The sequence below is a fragment of the Aotus nancymaae genome, unplaced genomic scaffold (genome assembly GCF_030222135.1).
Source record: "Aotus nancymaae isolate 86718 unplaced genomic scaffold, 86718_ANA_hifiasm-v0.15.2.pri h1tg000018l, whole genome shotgun sequence".
Lineage (NCBI taxonomy): Eukaryota > Metazoa > Chordata > Mammalia > Primates > Aotidae > Aotus > Aotus nancymaae.
Genome location: NW_026988430.1, coordinates 10,028,340 through 10,052,396, shown reverse-complemented (window position 1 = coordinate 10,052,396; position 24,057 = coordinate 10,028,340). Strand labels below are relative to the sequence as shown.

The 24,057-nt window shown below is 52.6% G+C and overlaps 2 protein-coding genes across 3 annotated transcripts in view; both read right to left on the bottom strand.

Annotated features, from left to right (window-relative positions):
- LRRC75A (leucine rich repeat containing 75A) overlaps window positions 1–24,057 on the bottom strand; it is a 49,735-nt gene that overhangs the window by 15,712 nt on the left and 9,966 nt on the right. For both annotated transcript variants that reach the window (XM_021674757.2, XM_064378271.1), the window contains exon 2: window positions 4,380–4,508. In XM_021674757.2, the coding sequence (XP_021530432.1) occupies window positions 4,380–4,508 (129 nt within the window). The remainder of the gene's footprint in view (window positions 1–4,379; window positions 4,509–24,057) is intronic.
- On the bottom strand, window positions 21,999–22,438 carry LOC105732818 (large ribosomal subunit protein bL36m). Its single transcript, XM_012475067.2, has one exon. It carries the CDS (start codon window positions 22,308–22,310, stop codon window positions 21,999–22,001), a length of 312 nt encoding a protein of 103 aa, XP_012330490.1. The 5' UTR covers window positions 22,311–22,438.

Here is a 24,057-nt window from a genome sequence, read left to right as displayed (position 1 = left end):
GGGAAGAGCAGTCTGTGCAGAGGGAATGGAGAGGGAGGCAGCGTGGAGCAGGGAGGAGGGATGGAGGGCCTCTGCACCGTGCTTATCTGTAGTTCTAGCGCCTTGGTCTAACTTGGCTGCCTGTGGCCCCACAAGACCCCTGAGTATCTGCAGGACACACATTCTTTCTCGCTGGAGCCAGCCCACCTGTGCAGCACAATCCCGTGCAGAAGGCTCGGTGGCTGTGTGCAGAAATCAACTCACTGCAGCCCTCCCCCCATCCCTGAAGAAGGCAGGAGTGGGATGTGGCACAGTCAAGGTGACTATGAGTGCAGGCTGGGGCAGCAGCCTCTCCAGACCTTCCCAGAGAGGCTGCCCAGGTCCTGGGGCAGAACGTGTTTGAGGGGCTTCTCATTAACCTGTCAGGAAAGATGACATGTGGACCTGCAGGCTGACCTGGGAGGGGTCCCAGCACTGGACCCTGCTTTGTCTCTCAGCCATCAGGCAGTGACACCACCTGCCATCTTCACTCCCCAGGCACCTCTGTAACTGCTCCAGGACCTGACAAACACAGCTCTCCACTGCCCTCCATTCACCTGAGGTCAGGAGTTGGAGACCAGACTGGCCCACATGGTGAAACCCATCTTTCCTAAAAATACAAAGAATTAGGCGGGTGTGGTGGTGGGCGCCTGTAATCCCAGCTACTTGGGAAGCTGAGGCAGGAGAACGGCTTAAACCGGGGAGGTGGAGGTTGCAGTGAGCTGAGATGGCACCATTGCACTCCAGCAACACTCTGTCTCAAAAAAAAAGAAAGAAAGAAAAAGAAAAGAAAAAAGCAAAGGCATTATGGCTTCTATATGATCACCTGTTGTGGGATAGGCCAGCTGCCATGGTTTGAGGACACTCAAGCAGTCCCATGGACAGGCTACGGGGCGAGTGTGCTGCCTTGCCTGGAAGTGGACCTGCCAACTTCTGTTAAGCCTTCTGATACTTGCAGCCCCGACCCATGTCTTGAGAGACCCAAAGCTGAATTACCTAGCTCAGCTGCCCCTGCAATCCTGACTACAGAGAGTATAACAATAAGCGTCTGTTGTTTTAAGCCACTAAGTTCTGGTAATTTGATATACGGCAATGGATAATACAGCGTGGTTCCAGGCCACGTGTTCTCACCCTGCCTCTGGCAGTATGGCTTGCCCTCCTGTGAAACGGCTTCCGAGCGCGGCTGTCTTTGGATGTCTCAACATCCCTTCTTGACTTCCTTTATCCTGTCCTCAACCCTTTACCAAACTCTTTTCAAACTTCACAAGGGAGTATGTCGCCTGCTTCCTGCCTGGTGCAGGATGGAATTGTGAACAAGACAGACACCCTTCCCTTCAGAGTTTATATTCTAGTGGGAAAAACAGACAATAAATTAGCCAACAAATAAATAAGCAAGGTAATTTCAGAGACCAGTAAGTAAAATGGAGAAATGAATGGAAAAATAAATGGGGCTCAAGACAGGCTGATCAGGAGCCTACCTTAGGCAGGCTTGTCAACAAAGGCCCCTTAGAGGCTGGAGGCTCAGTCTGAACTCAGCAGAAGGAAGCTCAGACAGAGGAGCTGGAGCGGTCAGAGGGAGCAGTGAAGTCCCTAAGGTAGGAGAGGGTGTGGAGGTGTCAGGAGCAGAGAGGTGTCACACGCTAGAGCAGAGCCCGCAGGGCAGCAAGTGGGACAGGGGAACTCAGAAATTCAGGCAAAGCCAGATGAGGAGTCTGGGTTTTATTTAAACGACAGCACAGCCCCTCACTGAAGGATTTTCAATCTCTAGACCCATAACGTGGGCTGATAGGAACTTCTCAGATGCAAATTGCTCTGAGCAGGACGTCTTGGTCAGCCCTGAGCCAGTTCAGAGAGCTGGGATGGAATGGAGAGGGGCTGCTCCTCTGACCAGCTTGGGGACCTCCCACCCTGCCTCATCCAGAGAGCCTCACTTGCCACATGGGCATGAAAGGGGCCCTCCAGGTCTCTGCGCTTCAGCAGGACTGACCCACTCTGGCTGGCCCTGGCTCTGTTTTGAGGAAAACAAAGTCCAGGTAATTAAGTGGTTTGAGAAGGGTTACACAATACAACGGACTGAAAGTTTGTATTTCCCAAAATTCATGTGTTGAAACCCGATCTCCCGGTGATGGTATTCGCAGGTGGGGTCTTTGTGAGGTGATGGGTGGGGGTGGAGCTCTCACAATGGGATTAGTGCTCCTTTGCCCCTTTCCTGCCGTGTGAGGACACAAGAAGGTAACCGTCTGCATCCCAGAAAAAGGTCCTCGCCAGTCACCAACCAGGCTGGCACCCAGATCTCAGACTTCCCGCCTTCACAAGTGTGTGAGATAAATTTCTACTGTTTATAAGCCTCCCAGTCTATGATAATTTGTTACAGTCACCTGGATGGACCATGACAACCCAGGTATGCACTGCCCCCACCCCGCCCCTACCCAGATGGAAAGGGAAGATCAGAGGGAAGGCGTTCCCGCTCCTCCTGGCCTTGCCTGGCCCTGTCTCACAGGGTCTGACCATGGCCTTTACCCACTCCCTGGCCTGCCTCTCTCTCTTTTTTTTTTGTTACTGGAGCCTGCCTCTCTCTCTCTGAGTGGGTGGGTCCTTCTCCCCACACAGACCTTCGTGAGGCAACCTGTGAGGGGGCAGGTGGGGAAGGGTGGGATCTCAGCTGCTCCCACCAGGCCCCTCCTCTGCCCGCCGTGGGCACTGATGACTCAGGGAACGCCGGCCTGTCCCGCCCAGCTCTGGGTTACTGCATGGGCCCAAATCACACCTGTGGTTCTCCGAGGTGTAACCTTGCTCAGATCACTCGATTACCTGAATTTTGTTTTCCTCGACTCAAAGGTGTGCATAAATATAGCCCTATTTCTTTTTTGTTTTTTTGAGAGCCCCATCAACTTTCACCCTCTCATCTGTGAGCGACTCGATTCCTGCTCTAGGAAAGGCAGGGTCTGGCACCCGCAAGGCCTCCTCGCAGGCCTGACTCCCATCCCTTCCCCTGTCCCCAGGCAGAACCAGGTGGAACTGAATGAGAAGTGTCGGAGGCGTCGGCCCCAGCCAGCTCCCCGTAGCTCCTGGCACCAGTCAGGCCTCGAGGCTCCCTCATCACCAGCTTTCCTTCCCCTCCCATTGGGCCCGACATCCCTGCCTTCTGCAGTGCTGCGATCTGGCCCTGGCCAGCTCCCAGCCCTCCGTGGTTGAGCCCCACCTCAGAGCCTTTGCACCAAGTAGTCCCAGAGTCAGAGAGAAGGCCCTCAACAAAGCCGCAGACGGAGCTCAGCCCCAGGAAACGCCTTTCCAGAGCAAGGCTCCAGCTCACTGCAGGACCACAGTGAAATCCGCGCCCCGGCTGGGCGAGGGTCGGGCTTGGGAACCATCTTAGTCTTGGCCCAGATCCTACATCAAAAGGAAGAGCTTCCCTCCTGCACCCCTTGGTCCTGCTCTGTTTTCCTGATTGCCAGGGGAGAAGCACTTCTTTTGGAAGCCACTGGAAATTGAGGGATGAGAAAGAAAAAACCAAAGCAACAGAGAAGCACTCAAGTGTGGAAATGGCCCTGCCTGGCCCTCCCCTTCCCGCCAGGTCCAGCTGCATAGCCCTGGGCAAGCCTAGACCTGAGCTGCAGGAACAGGGCAGAACCTCTGGTCCAGGATGGACCGAGCTGCAGATCTGGAGCCTGGAGAGCCATGGAGCTTTCCCTTCTGAGCTCCAGGGCAAGGCAGGAAAAGGACATGAGTGAAGGGGAGGATGTCAAAGAACACTCAGCCTCAGAGGTGAAGACATCTGGGAGTAGTGGGGACTGAGGTAAAGTGGACGTCCCCTTGCAGGGCCACGGCCAGCCTTCTATGACACCTTTGTGCAAATGGGTTTACCTCCAGGGGACACAGGCTTGCACCAGGGCTCACGACTTGGTGGGTAGAGAGAGGGCTGGATTTGAGCTTTCCCCTGCCTCCCCCTACCCCGCCACCTCTCTGTATGCATGTTTTTGTACAAGGTACAACATGTACAACTGTATGTGGTGGCCTTGGCCCATATAACGGGGATGGCTGCTTAGCTGCAGCCCTGCAGAAATGAGGGCTTCAAGTTGCTGGAACTTCAGTTTTTCAAGGGCAGCTGAATAGAGATCATGTGAAAAACTCTGGTTTTTAAGTGTTGGCAATGAATTCACCCCCCTGGGCCAAACAAAACCAATCTGTGCTGGTGGCACCAAGGGAGAGCACCTCAGGCTCTTGGTGCCTGAAGGATTGACTTATCCTCCTTGGGCCTGGGCAGTGTCTGCCAGTCCTCCTTGGGCACAGAGCTGCTCTGCCCAGAAAGGCACCCACAGCACACCCCGGGACCTGGCTGGCTTGGACCACAGCCGCCTTACCGGCTTGGGACAGTGGATGTAGCGTGCCAGGCTGATGATGAGGTCGTGTGTGATGGGGTCCACCAGGTTCCGGAAGCTGGCGTAGCGATACAGAACGTCATCCAGCGAGGTCGACTCCATGCCCAGGTCCTGCAAGAGCAAAGGATGCCCAGAGGTCAGGGCTGGCTGTCCCACCCAGCTCACCCAGAATCCCCAGAAGTAGGCACAGATCCCTGGAGTGACTGCCTTGCAGAGCCCCGGCGGGAGCATCTGCAGAACTTCCCTCGGGCCGGGGCAGGCCTTGCCTGTTTGTCTTGACTTCCGAGCTGAGGAAGAGGGTGGACTGGCCTCTGCAGGCTCCGCAGTTTCTGCAGGTCCTCGCTTGTGGCCCTCTCCTAGCACAGCCCCTGACCTTTGTCTCTCTGGTTTTCCAGAGGAAGAAGCCAAGGTAGCCCACTGCAGTGTGAGCAGCTGCTTCTCCATCATGGCAAAATTTGGAATTGGCAAAACTGCCTTGTTTTTTTAATTTCATTATTTTTTAAGACAGGGTTTCACCATGTTGGCCAGGCCGGTCTTGAACTCTTGACCTCAGGTGATCCACCTGCCTCGGCCTCCCAAAGTGCTGAGATTACAGGTGTGAGCCACCGCGCCCGGCCCAAAACTGCCTTATGATGGGATGGTTTATTGATATTCATTTGTGTTTTCTTCCTGCTTCTGATGTTTTTACTGCTCCTTCTGTAGCTGATGCAGCCCCAGTGTTTTTCTGCCTTGGGGGTTTCTGAGTGGTGGGATTCTAAGGAGAGCCTGCCAGGCACCCAGAGGGAAACCCTACCAGGACTCCCTGAGAATGTTACTGAGTGGAGTTCTCCCTCTCCGATGGGAGGCAAGTGCCAGCAAGTGCGGCAGGGCCACAGCAGAAACCGCTGGAGCGGAGCTTCCTTGGGTCTGAGGGCGGGATCAGGTTTGGAGGCTCAGAAAACACCACCCTAGAATATGGCAGCTTGGCACCTGAGGAGGCAGCCGATGCAGGAAAGTCTCTCTGAGTGCTGTTCTCCCCTGAAGCAGGCCCTGAAGAATCCTGTGACCTTCCTCTAAAGTAGGTCATGAGACCCCTGAGCTTAAAATGGAATGATCCGCTTTGGAGAAGGAAGGAAACGTGATGCACCTGCGCTGGGGTGGGGACTGTGCTTCATGGCACTCCATGTGAAAGGGGTGGGTACAGCTGCTCCGTTTCCTCAAGGGAACCCCCTCCAATTTCTGCCATCCTTGGGTATGATCTGCATTGCGGTCCCTGCCCCCAGTTTGGTGCCTTGAACAGACCAGGCAATAATGACATTCCCATCTGGGGACTGTCCTCACACCATCCTGGGGAACAAGAGGCATCCCTGGGTAGGGGGGCAAAGCAGGCCCACCCACTGCGGGCTGTCCTCACTCTGGGGACTCCCACAGCTGCCTCAGCACAGTCCAGAGGAGAAAGGCTCCCAGCCCAGATGGCTAGGGTCTAGCACCCTGGGGACGGGACATCTGGGCAGGGAATGTGTGGGTGACCAGCTGAGTTTCCTCCTTGTCATTTTGTTTGTAGTCTAAACTTTTAAAATAACTTCCCCACGTGATTCTTAGAAATCCCTGGAAGGCAAGCAGGCTGGACATCATCATACACTGTCTACAGATGGAGACACCAAGGCCCACGCCTTCTGTGCTGTTGGAATTTCAGGAAGGATGGGGGCGGGGCGCGGCCTCAGCCTTGGGCCTGTTCTGCAGATCACGCTGCTCTTATCGGCCAAGGGATGGCGAGAGGGTGGGTGAGCTGGGCAGATGGAGGGCAGGGAAGGGCTCTGTGGTCTGGCAGCTGACATTGCTACAAGCAAATAAAGAGTCTTTGCCGGGGGCTCTGGAGGGCCTGAGTGTCATGCCCGGGGGTGGGAGGAGCTTCCTGGGGGGAGCCCCTTGGAGCCCACCTGCCAGCTGGGTCCTACCTGCAGTGGTGAGGGGGCACTCTGCCCCCACCCTCATTATAGCTTCATTCACGCTTCAATGAGGACACAAGAGACCAGTTGGAGGACTATGTTTTCCACGTGGCAGGAATTAACCTTGGAGGCAGACTGCCAGGACCTGTGCCAGGTTTGCTGGGAACCAGGACCTGGGGGCTCAAGGCCTGGCATGGATGCAGTCATGGGAGGCTTCTGAAGCACTGGCTGGTGCAGGTTCTAAAGCTGCACCCCCTCGTAGAAGCAGGTGCAATACTCGCCTTTGACCTCTGGCCCTGCCCTGGCTTTTTCAATCCCTCAGCCAGGGCTGTGTCCTGAAGCAAGCAACCTGATATTGCTGAGCCTCAGTTTCATCATCTGAGAAATGAGGACAGTGACCCCAGCATCACAAGGAGGTAAGGGAAACAAGACCAAGCAATACATGCAAAGTCTCTGGCAGGGAAGAGAGGAAGCCGCAGTGCCCTTTCTACTTCATTTCTGACCCCTCTTCCCTGGAAGGCCTGTCCTCCCCTTCTGCAGGGGTTCTCAGGCTCCTGGACCACAGACCCATTTGAGAGTGTGTCAAAAGCCATGAGCTCTCTCCCTAGAAAAATGCGGGAATCAGGCGCTGGGCGGAGATCTGGGCACACAGAGTCCAGGCTGGCCTCGTGGTCAGGAGGGTGTGTTGGAACTGTGTGGACACGAGAGACCCCAGGACACAAACTATCACCCACTAATGTGAAAAATCACAGCCCCGCCCTCCATGGGCGCAAGGAGGCTGGGGACACAGAAAAGCTGAAAGTCAAAGGGCTTGTGTTCTGTGGTCTCAGAGGGCCTGAGTGGTTAAACGGGCTGCGGCCCAGTGCCCAGCTTGCCAGCCAGACCCTGTCTATAGCTTGAGACTCCGCTTCCTGGGGACAGGGAGCTGGGGAAGGAGGGCAGATCAGGTGGAAACAGAAGGGTGGTTATTCCCATCGTCAGAGGCTGGACTGGAGGCCACGTGGGGGAGGCCAGAGGCACAGAGTTATTTTTCTTTTACAGTCTGTCGAGCAGGCTGGGCTGCACCTCTGTGGTTGGTGACTTAATGCCAGCCTCTGTCCCTCCTCTGTTTCGCTCCTGGGCACCTTCTCCTCTGTGAGCACCCCTGGCACCTAGTGGTCTCCCCGTTGTGGCTGTCCCTGCTGTCTGTCGGTGAATGACCCTGGGAAATAGCACTGGGTTTTAGGCCCTGACCAGCCCCAACTCACTGTAAGTCTGTGGCAAGAGACTTCCCTCTTAGGATCCATTTCCCCATCTGTGAAATGGGCATATGAACTGCACTAGTGATTGTTAAAGTGTGTTCCAAGATCTTGGGGCTGAGGGTCGGGGACTGGGGTGGACAAGAGGGAGGTGAGAGGAGCCAGCAGGGCTGCGGGCTGCAACTCTTACAGAGCAGCTCCTGGTAACAAATAAACAAACAGACAAACAAATCCAGTTCTCGTCCAAAGAAAAGCTTGAAAGCTCTGGACTAGATGACTGCCTGGGTTTCTTGCATTCCTACCAGCCCTGCCCCATCTTCCTGGACCCTTACATCTCCAAGTCAGTCTAGGCTGTCCCTCGAAGGAGCAAGAAAATCCCAGATGCCAACCCAGGAGGCTGGGCAGGTCTGTGAAGATGCCAAATGTCCTCTCTGGAGCCCACTCTCCCGCTATTTCCCGTGCCGTCCCCCTGGGCGCCCAGCTGCTGACTGTGGCTCCGCCTCTGGAGTGCTGTCTGGGTTCCTGAGGTTGTTGTTGGGAGGGGAAAAGGAGTGTAGACGCAGGATGGGGAGGGAAGAAGGAGGGTCTCCCAGAAAGGCAGCTCAGGGTCACTGTGAGTCACGCCAACGCTGGCCCACCCTGTGAATTCCAGCTGGGTGGGGCTCCCCAAGGTCCCAGGGCTACAACAGGGAGAGCCAGAGAGAGGCTGGCCAAAGGCCAAGGCACACATTATTGCTTTATTGCTTTATTTAGACCCCACCTAGGTCCACAGGATGCTTGTGCTAACTGAGGGCACTTCATAGTCCTGAGGACCTTGGGCCACCTCCTGCCTCCTTGATGTCCACTCCATGCCCCCTCCCCAAGCCAGGTTATTGGGGAAGATGGTGTCGCCAGCTGCCGGGACTACCCGAGGGGCTGGGTGTGAGGGAGAAGAGTTCACCAGATCCTCAGGTGTCTCAGGAGGCTGCAGCCTGGGCCACAGCCCTGGGAACAGGCTCCTCTCTGACTCTGCACCCATGGCCTGCCCTCGCTCTCAGGAAGACACAGAATGGGAGAAGGCACCGGGGGCCTGCTGCATGTGCCAGGGAAGCGGAAAGTCAGATCCGGGTGTGGTCCCTGCAGCCCCTCCTGTGCACTGCACTAGTCTTGGAGGGGCTGGTTCATCCTAAAACGCACGAGGCATTGAGGACGATCCCATTTTCCTCATGATAGGTCTAACGGTGCCACCTCTAGGAACTGTGCCTGTGGACAGTTCCTCATCAGGACGTCTGGGAACACCAGCAGGTGCGTCTGAGTCACTGCTGGTGGGGAGTGACACTCGGAGAGTGTGGCTGAGTCATTCTCGGCTCCCTACTGAGCTGCTGGACCCAGCACACAGCAGCACGCGGCATCTCAAAGAAACGGGCCCTCCATGACTGGAGCTTGGATAACCAGGGGAGAGATGGTTATTGCAATGGGGAGAGATGATGGGCTTGGGAATAGAGGTGTGTGTTTCCAAAAAGTGAGTAGAGATTCACACAGGGCGGTTAGAATGCCATTTCTCAACATGTGGTCTGTAGACTTTGGTGAAGCACCCTTAAGATCATTTTAGGGGTGCTGTGGGGACCTCTTTTCCAATGACATCTATGTGATGCCAGATTTTCTTCATAGATGTCAATCAAAACAATCTGTCACAAGACCCAATGCAAAAGCAGGTCTGATAACTCAGCTGTCTTCCAGAAAGTGAGACATTAAAGAGAGTCACAAAAATGGGGAGCAACGCCACTCTCCTCACTTGGTTTTTCTTTTCCTTTGGAAAATATGGTTATTTTCATAAAAATTTATTTCTTCACTTGTGAAATTATTATTTATCTTATTTTGAGACAGTGTCTCGCTCTGTCGCCCAGGCTGGATTGCAGTGCTGCGATCATAGCTTACTGCAAACTTGAACTCCTGGGCTCAAGCAATCCACCTGCTTCAGCCTCCGGAGTAGCTGGGACTCCAGGCATGAGACACTACAAGCAGCTGCTGTTACTGTTTTAGATGTGAAAATGACCCTATGAATGGTAACAGCTGGCATTTTGCATTTGGATTTGCACACGTGTGCACCGAGTGTGCGTGCTCACTGCCACTCACCCGATGATGCCTCCCCACAGCTGGACTCGGACCTTTGCTCTGTGCAGTAGGAAACTCACCCAGTGCATGTTCCTCGCAGGAGGAACACACAGATGCTTTCTCTTCTTTGCTCTGGCCTGCCTGAGATTTCCCTCATGTTGATGACACACCTGAAGACAACCTGGCTCAACAGAAACTCCCTGCAAAATATCGCAGCAGACTTGGCTACCCTCTGATTTTCAGTCCTGTAAATGAGAATGAGGCTATCTGATTTTGGTTTCTTTAGCTGCTTTTTCAGCCTCAGCACTTGCAGGGCTGTCCTTGCCACTAAACCCCACTGTGCCTCCTGGACAGCCCCAGCACACTGTCCTCTTCCTAGGAATATCAGTTCAGCACACAGGAGGCCTCTGAAGCAACTGATGTCTCTGCAGCAACTCCTCTGAGTCACCAAAGGGGCATCCCATTCATGACATCGCTCCAACTCCTAAAATCCCTTCCCTGTGTCTTTCTTGCTACTCCAGCCATCCCTCACTTTCTCATTTTCACCCTGAAAACCCAGCCCAAATCTTTCTAATTCAAATAAACTTAACTTCTCTGGCTAATCCAGTTCTCAGATCCAGAAAGTCTTGTGAAATCCCGGAAAATAACAAGGGTTGGCAAGGATGTGGAGAAATGGAACCTTGGTGCACTACTGGTAAGAACGCAAAATGGTGCAGCCACCATGGAAAATGGTATGGCAGTTCCATAAAAAGATTAAACACAGAATTGCCATATGACCCAGCAATTCCACTCTTGGGAATATATACCCCAAAGAACTGAAAGAAGGCATTCAGAGAGCAGCTATGTTTCCAGCAGCGTCTTTCATAGTAGCCAAAAGGTAGAAACGATCCCTCATCCATCAACAGATGAATGGGTACATGAAGTGTGGTCTAGCCATGCAATAGAATATTATTCAGCCTTAAAAAGGAGGGAGATTCCAAAACATGCTACATCATGATGAACCTTGAGGACACAAGGAGAAATAAGTGAAATAAGCCAGACACAAAAGGACAAATATTGTCTGATTTCACTCATACGAGGTACGTAGACCAGTTAATTCATAGGGACAGAAAGTAGAATTGTGGGTACCAGGGGCTGGGGGGAGGGGAAGGAGGAGTTGCTGTTTAATGAGGACATGGTGTCAATTTTGCAAGATGAGTTCCGGAGATCAGTTGCACAACAGTGTGAATGTACTTAACACTCCTGAGCTGTATGCTTAAAAATGGTTGAGATAGGCCGGGCGCGGTGGCTCACGCCTGTAATCCCAGCACTTTGGGAGGCTAAGGCGGGTGGATCACGAGGTCAAGAGATCGAGACCATCCTGGTCAACATGGTGAAACCCCGTCTCTACTAATACAAAAAATTAGCTGGGCATGGTGGCGCGTGCCTGTAATCCCAGCTACTCAGGAGGCTGAGGCAGGAGAATTGCCTGAACCCAGGAGGCGCAGGTTGTGGTGAGCCGAGATCGCGCCATTGCACTCCAGCCTGGGTAACAAGAGCGGAACTCTGTCTCAAAAAAAAAAAAAAAAAAAAGGTTGAGATAGTAAATTTTATTATGTATATTTTACCACAACCTTTTTTTTTTTGAGATGGAGTTTCTCTCTGTCGCCAGGCTGGAGTGCAATGGCGTGATCTCGGCTCACTGCAAGCTCTGCCTCCCGAGTTCAAGCGATTCCCCTGCCTCAGGCTCCCGAGTAGCTGGGACTACAGGCATGCACCACCATGCCCGACTAATTTTTTGTATTTTAATAGGATTTCACCATGTTGGCCAGATGGTCTCAATCTCCTGATCTCATGATCTGCCTGCCTCGACTTCCCAAAGTGCTGGGATTATAGGCATGAGCCACCGTGCCCGGCCCTTTACCACAAATTTTAAAAAGGGCAGGGCACGGTGGCTCCTGCCTGTAATCCCAGCACTTTGGGAGGCTGAAGCAGGAGGACAGCTTGAGCTAGGGAGGTTGAGGCTGAAGTTGAGGCTGAAGCTATGATGGTGCCACTGCACTCTAACCTGGGTGACAGAGCCAGACCCCCAGGCAGGCAAACAGACACCTTCTTAGGATACGAGGGAGCAGGGGAGGGTGCACGTGGGTCTGGGCATTCTTTTTCTGCCCTGACACTTGGTTATTAAAAATGTTTCCCGGGCTGGGCGCGGTGGCTCACACCTGTAATCCCAGCACTTTGGGAGGCCGAGGCAGGTGGATCACGAGGTCAAGAGATAGAGACCATCCTGGTCAACATGGTGAAACCCCGTCTGTACTAAAAATACGAAAAATTAGCTGGGCATGGTGGTGCGTGCATGTAATCCCAGCTACTCAGGAGGCTGAGGCAGGAGAATTGCCTGAACCCAGGAGGCAGAGGTTGCGGTGAGCCGAGATCGCGCCATTGCACTCCAGCCTGGGTAACAAGAGCGAAACTCCGTCTCAAAAAAAAAAAAAAAAAAGTTTGCCACCGTGTGTCTAGTGATGGATCTGTTTTCTTTAGATTTACTTTCAGGTATTGTTCTGCAAACAGACATTTTTCCAGGCTGTCTCTTCTTCAGGAAAACCAGTGCTGGCTCTGTGCCTTCTGTGTTGATCTTAATGGGCATTCTGTGTATGATACACTTCCACCCAGGGTTTCCAGTTTGCCTTCCACATCACTGATTTCACATTCATCATCACAACTCTCACTGCCCCCAAGAAGGACCGCCAGTCAGCTAGCATTTCATTTCCTTGCAATTCTTATTTTGCTTGTTAATCGTCCCTTTCATCGCATCCTGTTGGTTTTCTTTTCTCTCAGCTTGGCCTCTTTGGGCGGCCTTTCATTCTTTTCTCACGAAGTTCATTTCTTCTGGATGCTGCTGTAGATCATTTTCAGAGGTTGGGGCTCAGGTTCCAGGGTATCTGTCCTATGCTCAGGCGTCCCTCCTCCCCAGCTTGCTCACTCTTGAAGAGGCTGAGATCTAGTGACACCCGTGTCTGTTAGCGCATCCTTGTCCCCATGACAGCCTCCTTGGGTGGGGGCTGAGTCCACCTCTCAGGGTTCTGGCTTGCAGAGGAGTCTGGCCCCAGGATGAGTCTCAGGCACTGTGCTTATATGACCCTGACCTTGAGAAGGGACAGCTTCACCCACTTCATGGCCTGAATCTCTGACACAACAGTGAAGTCCACGGAAATCTATAACAATGTCTGTATGTTTAGGACACTTTCTGGTCTTGGGTAAGTCCCCTGGCCGCACTGGACTTCTCAGATGCTCTCTCTTCCTGCCTTGGGAGTTGCTGTCTCTGAATGGATGCAGACAGAGGCAAGGGAGAGGATGAGGGGAGAGGGGAGTGAAAGAGCCCTCCTTCTACCTCCAAATTGTCACTTGCATGGTACAGGACCAGTTGCTTGGCTTTATGATTGGCACAGTCTTCAGACTAAGGGAGAGACTGGCTTCCTCCCTTCCTTCCGGAGGTCTCAGATTCCTGGGGGAAGCCCGGATGGTGTCGTTCTTGGCCCTGCTCCATGTGTCTAGCAGTGAGGAGGCTCCTCTCAGACTGCCCACCTGTCTTTGTTTCCAGTGTGCTGAGTGTTTGTCTTTTTTTGGTGTGTCGTCTTAGGTGTCTTAGGGGAAAGCTAGGAGAAGCTACAGAGGAGGCTGCCAGCCACGCTCTATTTTAAACCTCAACTCCCCCCTTCCCTCTTAAATTCATTTTAAACCCCATTCCCAGAAGGAAGGCCCCACGGGAAATTAGCTTTCATTTGTCTCTCTCCTCCAGGCATGACTCCACACTTTCTGCAACAACAGAGCCGGGGAAGGGAGAATGCAGCAGGCGCTGAATATTAACCAGCAAAGGTAGATGGCTTCAATATTGAAACCACCAGGGCCCGCATGTGCAAAGCTACTTAATGAGGGTGTAATCAAACACAGTCCACCAGAAGGAAATTAATTAGAGTCCAGAGGGCAAGCAGGAAGCAGAACCAGGCTGCTCCCCCTCCTCGCTCTAGCACATCAGTGGCGGCCACTGCTAAGGAAGGGTCAAGCCTGGGGGATGCCAGGCCTCAGCTGGGTGCCAGGGCTTCTGTCCTCTTCCCAGTGACATTCCTGCTTGCCTCTGGGGGACACTCAGGGGAGGGAAGGGAAATGTCAGGTGCCGTTAGGGAAATGCAGCCTGAGGAAGCCCCCAGAGAGACAAGCTGGGACATCCCAGAGTTAAGGAGCTGGGCACAGAGAAGACTTGCTTCTCTAGGAAGACAATGGCCTCAAAGAAGACGGACAGAGTCGTAAACAACATGTATTCTCTCATAGTTTTGGAGACCAGAAATCTGAAATCAGGGTATCCGCAGAGCTACACTCCCTCTAGGGATTCCAGGGGAGATTTCATCTTTTCCCCATGTGCCACAGGGAAGGAGGCGATGTCGGGCAGCGACCTATGCACCGAATGAGAGAAACCGATACAGGATGCAGTGGGATGAATGGTGGCCCCTAAAAGACAGGCCTATGCGCTTGTGCCCAGAAACTGTGAATGTAACCTCATCTGGGAAAAGGGCCTTCACAGGCATGATTACCTTAAGGACTTGAGATGAGATGACCCTGGTTTTCCAGGTGGGCCCTGAATCCGAAACAGGTGTTCTTACAAGAGACACAGAGAAGACAGCAGTGTGAAGGTGGAGGCAGAGACGGGAGCGACGTGGCCACAACCACCGGAAGCTGGAAGGGGAAACAGTGAAATCTCCCTGGAATCTGTGGATGGAACGTGGCCCTGCCGACCCTGATCTCAGACTTCTGGTCTCCAAACCGTGACAGAATACACTTCTGTGGTCCCAAGTCACTCGCCAGTGGTCATTTGTTGCAGCAGCCCCAGGAAATGGATGCACCAGATTGGATCAAGAGGGGGGTGGTATTTTTCCTGGGGGCATACCAGGCAAAAGGGAGGAGAGATCAAGGCCGGTGGCCGGGACCCCTCCCTTCTTCCACTGCTGCGGACCTCAGCCAAGAGCACAGCTGTGGGCAACCAAGGACGTTACTGCCAGAAATCAACTTGCTGTCTCCGCCAGCCTGGAGCTCTGTGGGTACATGTACCCCGGACACGCTCTCCTTTGCCGTCTGCTCCCAGGGCAGGGCTGTGCTAGTCAGAAATGCTTCCTACGGGACCCCCGAGGTGGTTCTCAGCTCAACACGGGAAAGAACCTGCACAAACAGGTGATGAAGGAAATGCCAACAGCGACCACGACGAGGATGAGGCTGGGAGACACTCCAGTAAGAGAAATAAGCTGCGCACGAGAGGACAAATACTTCACGAGGACACTTACATGAGGGACCAAGGGTATCTAATCATTCAGAGTACTCAGATTCACAGACAGAAGGTAGAATGCTGGTTGCTGGGACTGGGGAAGGGGGAATTCGTGTTGGATGGGTAGGGAGTTTCAGTTTGGGGAAGATGAAAGAGTTGTGGAGATGGAGGATGTGATGACTGCACAGCAATGTGAATGTGCTTAATGCCACTGAACCATGTAAGTAAAATGATTAAAATGGCACATTTTATGATTGTATATTTTATCATAATAAAAAAATAGTGGTGAGCTCACCGTCATTGGAAGGATACAAGCAGAGGAGAAATACTCATCGGCCGGCACCGCTGAGGCAGGATTTCTGGACCACAAGGGAGGTGGCCACTAAGGGTTGCCCTCCAGCCCCCTGTGACTCTTCGCATCAGCATGGCCCAGGATACAGGATCCTGGCATCCAAGGAGGTGCCACTAAGTGGCTACAAGAGGTGGAGCTTGGTGAGAGGAACCAGGAAGGAACGCAGAAAAAAAAAAAAGAAGCAACAAAAAGAACCTACACAGTTATGAAGCTGTGTAGACGGCGGAAGAGGAGGAGGAGTTTGGTGATGGAGTTTGAAGACCGGGGCTGAGACTCCCTCCTGGAGGGGCACGGCACGTGGGGTGCAAAAGCAGAAGCAGCACCTGTGGGCCTGACTGCTCCAGAGAGGGGCATCACTCCTCAGTGCAGCAACAAGACGCCTTTAGCCCCAAAGTGCCACAGCTACACAGGACAGTGCTGGCGGAAAGCGAGTCTTAATACGCCGAGGCATATGGAAGTTTGGTGTTTCACACATTTGTCATGTTCAAGAGAATTAGGCACATCAGAGTATCTAAGAGATTGGCCTTCCAATCCCCATTTAAAATGGGCAATTGAGTAGTTGATTTTAAGCTTATGATTTTAAGCAGAACACCGGAAGAGGATTCGACCAAGTTTGTAACAGTTTTGAAATGTTTCAGAGAATAGTCATCATATTTATCAGCTTAACATATTAAATTTTAAGAACTGTTTAGGAACCTGAGAAAGTCCTGCTTCTTAGGATGAGTATTTATAGACCTAAGAACCCTGGTTAGGTTCCACTTATAAAATCACATCAAGATATTTAAAGAAATTTAATTACTTAAGTTATAAACCCCCTACCCTTGAACACGGTTATTTAAATGGACTAGATTCGTGAGTGGAATAATGAAATTGGCATGTTAAACTTAAATGCTTAAGGAAACATCCGGTTTAAAATTTTCCACTTCAATATATATTGAATATTAATGGAGAAAATTCAAGTAGTTGTAAGTACTTTGTGTGTGTGTGCCCCAAGAATACCAAGGACAGATCATGCAGATGAGGTGGACGCCCTGCAGAGTCGGGGGTGGGGAACATCAGCACGGCTGGAGAGGGAGGACTATGCAGTTAATGTCCAGAGGCACACTGCTCAGGCTTGGAAGACGCCAGAGCAAAGCAGACTACCAAAAGTAATAACAGCAGCCACTACATCCCCTCCCGCTGACAAAACCACTAGACAGCGTGGGAACCCTGTTTGTTTGAAAGTGAGGCCTCCTCACCCTCCTGCTGATGTCTAAGGTGGGCATGGCCTGGCTCCTGGTCCCAGTCTTGGGGGTTGCCTCTTGAGGGCACCCTGGCTTGGTGCCCGCCACTCCCACAGGCCTGTGAGTTTGGTACTCAAGCAGGTGGCCACTAGTACCCAGCTGACTTAAGTCAGCTAGATGCTGCCAGGGAGGGCTCTGCTCTGCAGAGCTCCAAGCCAAGAAGCTGCTGGTGTGTGTGGGGGTCACTGGCTCCCACTCCCACTCTACCAGACTTGCCCAGGCTGTCTGAGGGATGAGAGGTAAAGACTGGGGTTCTCTGGTCCCACCTCAGGGCCCAGGGGCAGCTCATGACTCTCCCACCCGTCCAAGGCCACATGGCCCCTGCAGGTTTTTGAAGCCAGGCACCCCGGCAGGCCGGCCCTCCTCAATGGTGACAAGTGTTGCCACCAAGTCTGCCTTGCCTAGCAGGAGTCAGCAATGTTTGGCAGCTTTGCTCAGCGAGGGGCTTCATGACTGCGTGTTGTTTGTGTTTTAACTTTGAAGTCTTAAGAAATGACACCCTCTGTGTGAAACAGGCCTCTGGAAACAGATGCCCAGTCGTTGCCAAGCGTAACTTAATTAAAATCCAAGAAACGGCTTTAGCAACAAATAAATATCAAAAGGATGCTTTCTGTTTAGAAAACTCTAAAGTGAGCGGGGAGGCGTATCAAGCCACACGGAGGGTTTCGTCTGCTCCTCCATGGTCGCGGCTCTGCCCACACGTGGCTGAGGGTGGGGGACAAAGACCTGGGTTAGACCCTAAGTCACTGTGTGGCCCCGGGCAAGCCACCCTCCTACACCACAGCTTCCCCACCTGCAAATGAGAAGGCTGCACCGTTCATTCTTCCAAAGAGGGGGTGGGAGAGAGCAGCAGGAGAGGAACTTGGACCAAATAGGTTTGGAACACAAAGAATTCAACAAATAACCATTTTCCTTTTCCTGCTGGACATTTCAGCTACTGTTTTATGACTCCAAAAGGGTGGTGGCATTTGCAGTATTTCCCAGATTTATTTCCCAAGTCCCTCCCCTGCTTCCCCGGGACCTCTTGTGGGACTGGGATTCTGCAGTAAGTCTGGGACCAGATGGTCTCTGAGGTCCGCAGGCCCCGACATTCTATGAATTCTCAGCACTCTGTCATCCATCCCAGCACCCTCCTAATCTCTCTGCTTGGAAAATCATCTGAATCGGTTGTTTATACCTTCTGGCGAATGCATTTAAGTCCATTTGTCCCTCTCTATATAGTAAATTTTGTCCAAGTGAAATGAAACGTTTTGTTCATCCTCAAAGGATTTGCAGGTAAAATAGCAAAGAGGTGGAGGAATGACTTAGAGGATCCTTCTGGCTTCCTAAAAACCTGAGTTCCAAGCAAGAGAGCCTTCACGGGAACAGCCCATTTCTCAGGATGAAGAGCTGGGGGCTGGAAGGTTGTCTCATACAGTGAGCCAGTGGCAGGGTTGGGGGGCTCCAGAGTCCCTAGAAATCTGACTCTGCCTCTACGAACCCTTGGAAATTAAGCATTAGCCAGGGTTCTCCTGAGAAACAGAACCGATAAGATGTGTGTGTGTGGAGAGAGGAAGGAATTGGCTCACATGATTGTGGGGCTGGCAAGTCTGAAATCTGTAGGGCAGGCTGGGAGGTTGGGGACCCAGGGAGGAGCTGGCAGAGTCTGGAGGCAGACTTCCTTCTTCCTCGGGGACCTCTCTTTTCTCTTGGAGCCTTCAACGGATTGAATGAGGCTCACCCATATTATGGAAAGTAATCAGCTTTGATCTATTTATGCTTTTGAGATGGAGTCTCTCTGTCACCCAGGCTGGAGTGCGGTGGTGTGATCCTAGCTCACTGCAGCCTGGAACTTCTGTACTCCTGTAGTCCCAGCTATTCGGGAAGCTGATCCTCCTGCCTCAGCCTCCTGAACAACTGAGACTACAGGTGTGTGCTGCCACACCTGGCTAATTTTAAAAAATCTTTTGTAGAAATAGGCTGAGTGCAGTGGTTCATGATTGTAATCCCAGCACTTTGGGAGGCTGAGGAGGGCGGGTCACCTGAGGTCGGGAGTTTGACACCGGCCTGGTCAACATAGTGAAACCCCTTCTCTACTAAAAATACAAAAATCATCTGGGCATGGTGGTGCATGCCTGTAATCCCAGCTACTTGGGAGGCTGAGGCAGGAGAATCACTTGAATTCAGGAGGTGGAGGTTGCAGTGAGCCGAGATCGTGCCACGGTACTCCAGCTTGGGTGACGGAGTGAGACTCTGTCCCCAAAAAAAAAAACAATGAAAAAAATTTTTTTTATAGAAATGGAGTCTCGCTTTGTTTGCCCAGGCTGGTCTTGAACTCCTGGCCTCAAGCGATCCTCCCACTGTGGCCTCCCAAAGGGCTGAGATTACAGGTGTGAGCCACTGCATCTGGCTTTATTTGGCTTTTGTTTTTACTCAAAGTCTACTGATTTCACATTTTATTTTTTTAGATGCAGTCTAGGTCTCGCTCAGGCTGGAGTGCAGTGGTTCGATCTTGGCTCACTGCAACCTCTGCCTCTCCAAGTTCAAGTGATTCTCCTACCTCAGCCTTCAGAGTAGCTGAGATTACAGGTGCCCATCACACGCCTGGCTAATTTTTGTATTTTCAGTAGAGACAGCGGTTTCACCATGTTGGCTAGGCTGGTCTTGAACTCCTGAGCTCAAGTGGTCCACCTACCTGGGTCTCCCAAAGTGCTGGGATTACAGGCATAAGCCACCACACCCAGCCTCAGATGTTAATCACATCTGAAAAATAACTTCACAACAGCATCCAGACTAGTATTCGACCAAAAATTGGGTACCACAGCCTAGCTAGGCTGACATATAAAGTTACCATCACAAGCTAAGGGTCTCTACCACTTTAAATCTCTAGGTCAGAGGCAAGGCCAAAGCCAAGACCAGACCTCCAAGAATCTGGACTCAGACCTCCTGCTGCCCTCCCTGTGGGTGAGCGGAGATGAGTCATGCTGGATGAGGCATCCAGCTCCAATCCAGCTAGCTCTCAACTTCAAGCAGGAAGGGGAGAGCGGGCGGGATAGAGGAGGAGGGCTGCAGGATCCACAGCTGTGGCCAGGGGTGAGGCTCTGCCTGTGCTCTTCCACCTCTCCATGCTTGGCCACTTTCCCCAAGACCTTTCCAAAATGTGCTCTGTGCAGTGGGGAGGGCAGGAGCCGGCCCAGGAAGGGAGCCACAGATGCCCTTCCAGGGGCCTTCCTTCCTAGCAAGAGCCAGGAGGAACACCAAGGGGCTGCCCAGACCCCTCAGCTAGGCAAAATCGTTCCCATCTTAGGGCGCTGGTCCTCAGGGTCTGATTCTCCTTCCAGGTGGAAAATCAGCAAGCCTTCCAGGCTGCAGAGGAGGGGATGGGATGGGGTGGTATCTTCAGAGCTGGGAGGGGCCTATTCCTGGTTTTTCAGTGGTCACTGAGTTTGTTCACAGCTTCGAGGAAGACTGAGAGGGAAGGGGTTGGAGCTGGGGGTGGGAGTGGAGGTGGGTGAGGCAAGACGGCCAACAGCATGGGCCGGCCAAAGGCCCTGAGCTTCTTGCCAGCCTCCTAGGCCTCTCTCTCTACCCAGTGACCCTGATCTCATCTGAGGGTCTCCTTGGTGGACTCCCTCCCTCAAAGCACAGCTGCATACCTGCTCTCAGGTCCCCAACCAGCTGCCCACACTCCACCTCTTGCCCATTTTCTTTTTCTCTTTCTTGTTTTTTTTGAGACCGACTCACTCTGTTGCCCAGGCTGTGCAGTGGAGTGCAGTGGCATCATCTCAGCTCACTGAAACCTCCACCTCCCAGGTTAAAGCGGTTCTCCAGCCTCAGCCTCCCAAATAGCTGGGATTACAGGCACATGCCACCAACCCCAGCTAATTTTTGTATTTTTAGTAGAGATGGGGTTTCACCATATTGGCCAGGCTGATCTTGAACTCCTGACTGCAGATGATCTGCCTGCCTCCCAAAGTGCTGGGATTACAGGAGTGAGCCACCATGCCCGGCCTCCCATTTTCTAAAACAGTCTAATTCCAGCCCAAAGTCCCTCCTCGCACTGTGTCCCTATTACCCTCAGAGAGCCCTTTTCTGGGTCTGGCTCATGGACTGGCCTCTCCCTGAAACATGTGACACCAAAACCATTTCTATTTGCCTTGCCCTGCTGGACCCTTTCTGGAGAGATGGGAATTCTTGGAACAGGTAACTTACTCTCTTTCGTGTCTGAGTTTCCATGTCCCAAACCAACCCCTCTGAGTTCCTGCTGGTTTGTCTTGGGCCGACAGCCTGGACAGTCTGGAAACCCCACCAGTGAGAACCCTGCCTGAGACTGTTTTTATTCTGAAACTCTACAATTCTAGAAGGCTGTGGAAAACATAAGTCTGCAGCTGAGAATCATAAAAAGTTCAGAGGACCGGCACGTCCTAGGAAAAACTAAATCGACAGGAAGGACTAAGCTTGGAGAAGTGGAAGCTACTTACCGGGGTGGGGAGCACCCAGATCTCATTCCCCCAGAACTGCTAGAGGCGAGGATATAAAGAGTCTGGGAAACTCGAGGGGAATCCTGGACCCCTGGGATACTGCAGGGTCCGGGGTTCACGGGAGCCCAGCAAGGACACCCTGACGCCCCTGCTGGTGCCCTCGATGTCCCTGACTGGGTGAGTCCAGATCCACTCAGGTTGTCTTAGATTCTGTCTGATGCTCTTTGAGAGGCAGGGGTGTTGAGCTGGAACTTTCTCTTTTTCTTTTTTTTTAAGACAGAGCCTCGCTCTGTTGTCCAGGCTGGAGTGCTGTGGTGCAATCTTGGTCACTGCAACCTCTGCCTCCTGGTTTCAAGTGATTCTCCTGCCTCAGCCTCCTGAGTAGCTGGGATGACAGGTGTGGGCCACCATACTCAGCTAATTTTTGTATTTTTAGTAAAGACTGGGTTTCACCATGTTGGCCAGGATGGTTTTGAACTCTTGACCGCAGGTGATCCGCCAGCCTCGGACTCCCAAAGTGCTGGGGTAACAGGCGTGAACCACCATGCCCGGCCTGAGCTGGAACTTTCTAGAAGATGCCCAATTGCTTCAGCTCCTTGATTCAAGAGAAAGAGGGCAAGTACCTGGCTGAAAGGCAGAAGCCAAGTTCCGGCAGGTATTTCACAGTTCGTTGCCTCAGGTGATTTGAGAAGGCTGTGCCTGAGAAGAGTCACGGGAGAAGGCCTAAGGCTGCTGCTTTTTTTTTTTTTCAAATAGGAAAATGTTTTTAATTGGAGCGTTTTAGAAATGAGATGATGCAATGTCTTCTATAGTTCCTCATTTGAACTGAAAAGTGATAGGTAACCTTTAGGGCGTTTGCCTCCAGTCACTCTGCTGACTCCTTGATGTGATAATTCTGTAAGATACAACCACTCACGATGACGAGAATGTGCGTGACTCTGGAGGGAAAGGGACTACCTCTGTCTCTGTTTGTGCCTCGGGTGGGTTCTACAATAGATGTACCACCGGCCCTGCCTCTTCACCCGGTAACAGTCCTTGCAGCGCTTCTTAAGGACACCCTTGGTTTTGAACCCCAGCGCAGGCAGCAGGTGAGGCAGGAGGCCGGGTGAGAGAAATGACCGCACTTCTGCCCCCGGTTCCACAGCCACGGGGGCCGCACCTTGAAGGGATCCCACCAGAAACGTGGAGAGGGCTGGAGGCTTCAGTGTGTGACGACTGAGATACAGCAGAGGGTTCACCATTTTCCTTATTAAAAGAGTTGCCATGTCGTGGCGAATCTGAGAAGACAGCGCCGGTACCTCGAAGGCCTAAGTCTTCTTAAAGGGCTCAGCTGATAAAGACTCTAAACTTCTGTGCACCCTCACCAAGGCTGCCAAGTACAGCTGTGCAGGGCATGCACTGTGCAAGGGTGTACGAACTCACTGAGCCTTGACTCTGGCTGCAACTAACCAGACAGGCCCCTTCTTCCACTTCTCATAAAGGCACTCTATGGGCTAGAAGCCACATTCCACCTCAGGGAAGGAAACCGAGGTGCTAGGTGTCCCTGAGTGACCTGACTCACCAAATGGCCGCTACATCCTCAAGTTCCTGGTTTTCCTGGGCTGCCAGCAGCAGGGCTGTAGCCAAGATCTAACGTGGAGGCAGCGTGCGCATGAAGCTTGCCCCTTGCCAGGAACACCTCTTCGGGTCACGGTCCTGCTCTCTGCTTCCGCCAACACCAGGTCATCATCGTCATAGCCACGCTGTCTCAACATCTTACTCTAAGAAATAACTACTGAAAAAGTGTCACATGGAGCAGGGGTCCCGAACCCCCAGGCCACACACCAGTACCAGTCTGTGACCCGTGAGGAAGCAGGCTGCACAGCGGGAGGTGAACCGTGGGCCAGCGTCCCGCCCCAGCTCGCCTCCTGTCAGAGCAGTGGCAGCATCAGGTTCTCACAGGAGCACAAACCCTATCGTAAACTGCACACGTGAGAGATCTGGGTTGCACGCTCCTTATGAGAATCTAATACCTGGTGATTTCTCACTGTCTCCCATCACTCCCAGACGGGACCATCTAGTTGCAGGAAAACAAGCTCAGCGCCCCCACTGATTCTACATTATGGTGAGTTGTCTAATTATTTCATTATATTACAAGGTAATAATAATAAAGTCCAAAATAAGTGTAATGTACTTGAATCATCTCGAAACCATCCCCCACCCCTGGCCATGTGAAGGGGCAGCACAGGTCCTCTGTGCCCCAGAACCCCTCTTCCACCCTGCCTGTGACGAGAGAACCCAGGCCACCTGTCCCAACCTGAGGAAGCTCAGAAAATACCAAGTTTTTCACTGGGACAGACTCAGGCCTCACTTCCAATACTTCTCCAGGGACCATTGGGTGGGACCGGGACTTGGGAATCGGGGACCTGGTCCCAGTCCTGTGTGACCCTGCACAGGCCACTCCCTGTCTATGGGCTGTGTGCGTCTCTGCCGAACATCTCATCTCTGACTGCAGCAGGCCTTCTCACCAAAGGAGCCGTGGACCCCTCCTGCTGCCATTTCCTCCAGGGAGGGAGGAGGCAGAGGCAGATCCAGGCCCCTGGGCCCTCTAAGGACATTAGAGCCTCAGCGCTGCCTGTCCTCTGATGTCAGCGAGCCAGGACCATTGCCAGGAGAGAGCCAGTGAGACCACAATGTACAAGGTGGCTAGGTAGCCTGTTACAAGACCACAGGACTGCACCGGGTACCAGCACCTACCTGTGCCAGGTGGGACAAGAGCCCCTCCCAGCTCCTCCTCTACGGCCCCTGCTCTCTCCTGCCCACTCACAGGAAGTGTGATAGTCAACTTTATGTGTTTATACATGTAAATCTCCTCTTGGTTCTGTTTCTCTGGAGAACCTTGACTAATACAGGAAGTAACATCCCCACGGGAAGACATTAGGAGCCTTAAGTAGGAAATTATGAGCCAATCTTGGGAGTATCTCACTGTCATGCTGAGTCCACTGTAGGCCCTTCCATAGGAATGCAGAGCTT

Bases quoted from the DNA above. Each gene is read 5' to 3' on its own strand.
- LOC105732818 (XM_012475067.2), bottom strand. From the start codon at position 22,310: ATGGCAACTCTTTTAATAAGGAAAATGGTGAACCCTCTGCTGTATCTC.